The following is a 7,500-nucleotide window of genomic DNA, read 5'->3' as shown; positions in this document are numbered from 1 at the left end:
CATGCAACGCAACAAGTACTCTGTCCTACATGCAACGCAGCAAGTACTCTGTCCTACATGCAACGCAACAAGTACTCTGTCCTACATGCAACGCAACAAGTACTCTGTCTACATGCAACACAGCAAGTACTCTGTCCTACATGCAACGCAACAAGTACTCTGTCCTACATGCAACGCAGCAAGTACTCTGTCCTACATGCAACGCAACAAGTACTCTGTCCTACATGCAACACAGCAAGTACTCTGTCCTACATGCGTTGCAGCAAGTACTCTGTCCTACATGCAACGCAACAAGTACTCTGTCCTACATGCAACGCAGCAAGTACTCTGTCCTACATGCAACGCAACAAGTACCTTGTCCCACACACAGTAACACACACAGTAACACACAGTAACACACATAGTAACACACAGTAACACACACACACAGTAACACACAGTAACATACACAGTAACACACACACACACACACACACACACACACACACACACACACACACACATAGTAACACACAGTAACACACACACACACACAGTAACACACACAGTAACACACAGTAACACACACACACAGTAACACACACAGTAACACACACAGTAACACACACAGTAACACACAGAAACACACACAGTAACACACACAGTAACACACACACAGTAACACACAGTAACACACACAGTAACACACACACACAGTAACACACACACAGTAACACACACACAGTAACACACACAGTAACACACACAGTAACACACAGTAACACACACAGTAGCACACACACACACAGTAACACACACAGTAACACACAGTAACACACACACACAGTAACACACAGTAACACACACACACAGTAACACACAGTAACACACACACACACACAGTAACACACACAGTAACACACAGTAACATACACAGTAACACACACACACACAGTAACACACACACAGTAACACACACACAGTAACACACACAGTAACACACACAGTAACACACAGTAACACACACAGACACACACTAACACACACACACACACATAGTAACACACAGTAACACACACACACAGTAACACACACAGTAACACACAGTAACACACACAGTAACACACACACAGTAACACACAGTAACACACACAGCAACACACACACAGTAACACACACAGTAACACACACAGTAACACACAGTAACACACACAGTAACACACAGTAACACACACAGTAACACACACAGTAACACACAGTAACACACAGTAACACACATAGTAACACACAGTAACACACACACACACACAGTAACACACACAGTAACACACAGTAACACACACAGTAACACACGCAGTAACACACACACACACACACACACACACAGTAACACACAGTAACACACAGTAACACACACACACACACACACACACACACAGTAACACACACACACACACACACACACACACACAGTAACACACAGTAACACACACACACACACACACACACACACACACACAGTAACACACACACACACACACAGTAACACACAGTAACACACACACACACACACAGTAACACACAGTAACACACACACACACACACACACACAGTAACACACAGTAACACACACACACACACACACACACACACACACACACAGTAACACACACAGTAACACACACAGTAACACACACACACACACAGTAACACACACACACACACAGTAACACACACAGTAACACACACAGTAACACACACACACACAGTAACACACACACACACACACACACAGTAACACACACACACATTCAGTAACACACACACACACACACACAGTAACACACACAGTAACACACAGTAACACACACACACACACACACACACACAGTAACCCACAGTAACACACAGTAACACACACACACACACAGTAACACACACAGTAACACACACACACACACAGTAACACACACAGTAACACACACACAGTAACACACAGTAACACACACACACACACACACACACACACACAGTAACACACACAGTAACACACAGTAACACACACACACACACACAGTAACACACAGTAACACACAGTAACACACAGTAACACACACACACACACAGTAACACACACAGTAACACACACACACACACACACAGTAACACACACAGTAACACACACACAGTAACACACAGTAACACACACACACACACACACACACACACAGTAACACACACAGTAACACACAGTAACACACACACACACACACACACACAGTAACACACAGTAACACACAGTAACACACACACACACAGTAACACACAGTAACACACAGACAGATGGCGCTGTCTGCTCCACCTCTCTGCAGTGTGGCTACCGTGTGCGTGCGGGGGTGAGACAGCATCTGCCACTGATGCTGCCGCTTCCACTGGTGAGACGGAGGCTGGAGTAACACCACCACCACCTCCACCTACACCTCCACCTCCCGGTTTGGTTGGAGGAGCCGCTGCACCCGGAACCAGAACCGCGGACTGGGGCTGCTGCACCCGGAACACCACCCAGGGAAGGATGAAGAGGAGCCATGTGACCAGGCGGGTGAGTCCGGTCGCGGCGGTGTCGCTCCGCTCGAGCCTCCACCCACGCGTCGAACAATGGTCGTACTGCTCCACCTTGCGCGCGCGCACCGCGGCGGATCGATGGAGAGATTGGGCTGATGGAGCTGATGGAGCTGGTGAAGAGATGGGGCTGATTGAGCTGATGGGGCAGATGGAGTGAAGGCACTGATGGGGTTGATGGGGTAGATGGAGATATGGGGCAGATTTAGTGATGGGGCTGATGGAGTGAAGGCACTGATGGGGTTGATGGGTTGGTGGAGAGATGGGGTTGATGGAGTGATGGTGCTGATGGAGAGATGGGGATGATGGGGTGATGGAGTGATAGGACTGACGGGGCTGATGGGGGGTGGAGGGAGTGACAGGGCTGATGGAGCTGATGCTCTCTGAGATGAGTTTAATTTGAATGAAAGATGTAACGTTTTAATCTGCTGAGATCCCTCCATCCTTCATCCTTCATCCTTCATCCTTCATCCTTCATCCATTCATGCTTCATCCCTTCATCCATTCATCCTTCATCCCTTCATCCTTCATCCTTCATCCTTCATCCTTCATCCCTTCATCCTTCATCCCTTCATCCATTCATCCTGGATCCATTCATCCTTCATCCTTCATCCCTTCATCCTTCATCCTTCATCCATTCTTCATCCCTTCATCCATTCATCCTTCATCCCTTCATCCCTCATCCTTCATCCTTCATCCCTTCATCCTTCATCCCTTCATCATTCATCCATTCATCTCTTCATCCTTCATGCATTCATCTCTTCATCCTTCATCCATTCATCCTTCATCCTTCATCCCTTCATCCTTCATCATTCATACTTCATCCATTCATCCTTCATCCTTCATCCATTCATGCTTCATCCCTTCATCCTTCATCCATTCATCCATTCATCCCTTCATCCTTCATCCATTCATCCTGGATCCATTCATCCTTCATCCTTCATCCCTTCATCCTTCATCCATTCTTCATCCCTTCATCCATTCATCCTTCATCCCTTCATCCCTCATCATTCATCCTTCATCCATTCATTCTTCATACCTTCATCCTTCATCCATTCATCCTTCATCCTTCATCATTCATCCTTCATCCCTTCATCCATTCATCCTTCATCCTTCATCCATTCATTCTTCATCCCTTCATCCTTCATCCATTCATTCTTCATCCCTTCATCCTTCATCCATTCATCCTTCATCCTTCATCCTTCATCCATTCATCCATTCATCCCTTTTTTCCTTCTTTGTTTCTCCTCCCCTCCCTCTCATTCACCACTAAAACCCTCCTCCTCCACCTCTGTCTTCTCATCCTCCACCTCCTCCTCCTCCACCTCCTCTTCTTCCTGCTCCTCCTCCCCAAATAACCCACATGCAGACAGGTACCATACAGAATCACCTCTGCTTTCTGTCTGTCTGCCTGTGTGTGTGCAGCAGGACGTGCAGACAGACAGGCTGCAGCAGACAGACAAGTCAGGCTGGATCAGGAGGTTCTGTGGTCGAAGGATCTTCATGGAGGTTTGGAGGAACCGCTACGTGGTGCTGAGAGGAGGCCAGCTGCTCCTGTGTGACAAGGAGGTGAGCACCACCTGCCTCCACCTGCCTCAGCCTGCCTCCACCTGCATGCACCTACATCTACCTGCATCCACCTGCATGCACCCGCATTCACCTACATCCACCTACATCCACCTGCATCCATGTACATCCACCTACATCCACCTACATCCACCTGCATCCACCTACATCCACCTACATCCACCTACATACATCTACATACATACACACACATTGTGAATGAGTGTTACCAGGCAGAACTGTGGCTGCGTTCAGCATCAACCGCCTGCTGGAAAACTTGGAGGTTGCAACTTCCTCTCCACCCACGTCAACTTGGAGCTTGCAACTTCCTCTCCACCCACGTCAACTTGGAGCTTGCAACTTCCTCTCCACCCACGTCAACTTGGAGCTTGCAACTTCCTCTCCACCCACGTCAACTTGGAGCTTGCAACTTCCTCTCCACCCACGTCAACTTGGAGGTTGCAACCACCTCAACACACCTGGTGGAACCACACCCAAAGGGATCCCCCGCCCACGACCATATATGGTCAATGACGTCACGGCTCCTTATGATTATGACTCATTAAATAGGATGTATCTTACCCCACGCCCACCTGCCCCTGTCTGTCTGCCTGTCCGTCTGTCCGTCTGTCCGTCTGCCTGCCCGTCTGTCTGTTTGCCTGTCTATCTGTCTATCTGTCTGCCTGTATGTCTGTCTGCCTGCCTGCCTGTCTGCCTGTCTGCCTGCCTGTCTGTGGCTGTGAGCGTGTATAACCTGCTGACTGATGGATGTAGTGTTGTAACGTTACATAAGGTTCACATCATTCCATAATATTAAGCTTCCTGCGTTAGAACCCGGACGTCAAGTATTTACATAACAGGCAGACAGACAGGTAGATAGAGACTGATAGACAGACAGGTAAGAAAGAAGAGAAACAGTCTTTATTCGTCACACAACACACCACACTACAACACATGCTTGATGGTGCTGGTGAAATGGATCCTCTGCATTGAACCATCCTGGCTTGTCCTTCCTCCGGGGGCACAGCAGGAGCAGTGGGCAGCGTACGTGGACGCACCCGGGGACCAGGTGATAAGTGTCCATCGCTGGTCACACCATGATGGTGCATGTTTTTGGGTGGGGGTCCTTACTGACGTGAGGTGGAGGAAACCCCATGTGAGCACGGGGAGAACATGCAAACTCCACACAGAAAGGCTCCTGTTTGGGAGATAACCCACCAGAGCACGGTGCCAACAGCGCCCCAGGCGGGAATCTAACCCAGGACCTGCTTGCTGTGAGGCAGCAGTGCAATGCACTGCGCCACCGTGCCACCGGTATATAGAATATATATATACATATATATATATATATATATGTATAGACTTGATTGTTGGTTGGGTTAGGGTTAGTTGCGTAGTTAGTTAGTCAGTTATTTACGTAGTTAGTTATTACATTTACATTTTACCATTAATCAGACGCTTTTATCCAAAGCCACTTACAATCATTCAAACAGCGACGGACGCAGCCATCAGGAGCAATGAGGGGTTAAGTGTCTTGCTCAAGGACACTACAGCATGTTAGCAGGAGGAGCCTGGGATCCAACCAGCAACCTTTACATCACTAGACCACCAGCTCTACTGCCTGAGCTACCATCCCTGTTATGTAGTTAGTTGCGTAGTTAGTTCGTTAGTTATGTAGTTAGTCAGTTATTTACGTAGTTAGTTATGTAGTTAGTTATGTAGTTAGTTATGTAGTTAGTTATGTAGTTAGTCAGTTATTTACGTAGTTAGTTATGTAGTTAGTTGCATAGTTAGTTGCGTAGTTAGTTAGTTATGTAGTTAGTCAGTTATTTACGTAGTTAGTTATGTAGTTAGTTGCATAGTTAGTTGCGTAGTTAGTTAGTTATGTAGTTAGTCAGTTATTTACGTAGTTAGTTATGTAGTTAGTTGCGTAGTTATGTAGTTAGTTGCGTAGTTACTTAGTTATGTAGTTAGTCAGTTATTTACGTAGTTAGTTATGTAGTTAGTTGCATAGTTAGTTGCGTAGTTAGTTAGTTATGTAGTTAGTCAGTTATTTACGTAGTTAGTTATGTAGTTAGTTGCGTAGTTAGTTATGTAGTTAGTTAGTTAGTTGCGTAGTTACTTAGTTATGTAGTTAGTCAGTTATTTACGTAGTTAGTTATGTAGTTAGTTGCGTAGTTAGTTATGTAGTTACGCAGTTAGTTACGTAGTTAGTTATGTAGTTAGTTATGTAGTTAGTCAGTTATTTACGTAGTTAGTTACGTAGTTAGTCAGTTAGTTACGTAGTTAGTTACGTAGTTAGTTATTTACGTAGTTAGTTATGTAGTTAGTTGCATAGTTAGTTGCGTAGTTAGTTAGTTAGTTATGTAGTTAGTCAATTATTTATGTAGTTAGTTATGTAGTTAGTTGCGTAGTTAGTTATGTAGTTACGCAGTTAGTTACATAGTTAGTTAGTTAGTTAGTTCGTTAGTTCGTTAGTTCGTTAGTTATGTAGTTAGTTACTTAGTTACGTAGTTAGTTAGTTAGTTATGTAGTTAGTTATGTAGTTAGTTAGTTACTTAGTTGGTTACGGAGTTAGTTACGTAGTTAGTTACGTAGATAGTTAGTTAGTTACATAGATAGTTAGTTAGTTAGTTAGTTAGTTAGTTAGTTAGTTAGTTAGTTAGTTAGTTAGTTTGTTTGTTTGTTTGTTTGTTTGTGTCTTTGTTTGTGTGTTTGTTTGTTAGTTACGTAGTTAGTTTAGCTTTCCTTTTGTTTTGTTTCTCTCTCCCTTAATCCGCCCCTCTCCTGTAAAGCGACCTTGGTTCTTTGAAAGCTGCTATATATACATATATATATATATATATATATATATATATATATATATATATATATATATACATATATATACACATACAGTCATATATATATGCATACAGTCATATATATACATATGGTCATATATATACATACAGTCATAAACATAGGGTCATGTATATATACATACAGTCATATATAAACCTAGGGTCAGATATATACATACAGTCATATATATATACATAGGGTCATATATATATACATACAGTCATATATATACATACAGTCATACATATACATACAGTCATATATATACATACAATCATATGTATATATATGTACAGTCATACATAGACATACAGTCATACATATACATACAGTCATACATATACATACAGTCATATATATGCATTCAGTCATGCATATACATACAGTCATATATATATATACATAGGGTCATATATATATATACATACAGTCATACATATACATACAGTCATATATATACATACAGTCATACATATACATACTTTCATATAT

General features: G+C 43.6%; 1 protein-coding gene across 1 annotated transcript in view; it reads left to right on the top strand.

Annotated features, from left to right (window-relative positions):
• Positions 1-2,551: 2,551 nt before the first annotated feature.
• plekho1a (pleckstrin homology domain containing, family O member 1a) overlaps positions 2,552-7,500 on the top strand; it is a gene marked incomplete at both ends in the record, with an annotated part of 13,857 nt that continues 8,908 nt past the window's right edge. Inside the window, 2 exons of the mRNA XM_080012252.1 lie at positions 2,552-2,578; positions 4,024-4,167. Of these exons, the coding sequence (XP_079868378.1) occupies positions 2,552-2,578; positions 4,024-4,167 (171 nt within the window). The remainder of the gene's footprint in view (positions 2,579-4,023; positions 4,168-7,500) is intronic.

Source organism: Zeus faber (assembly GCF_960531495.2).
Source record: "Zeus faber genome assembly, chromosome: 1".
NCBI lineage: Eukaryota > Metazoa > Chordata > Actinopteri > Zeiformes > Zeidae > Zeus > Zeus faber.
The sequence above is the reverse complement of the archived record's forward strand: the minus strand, read 5'-3'. Positions and strand labels throughout refer to the sequence as shown.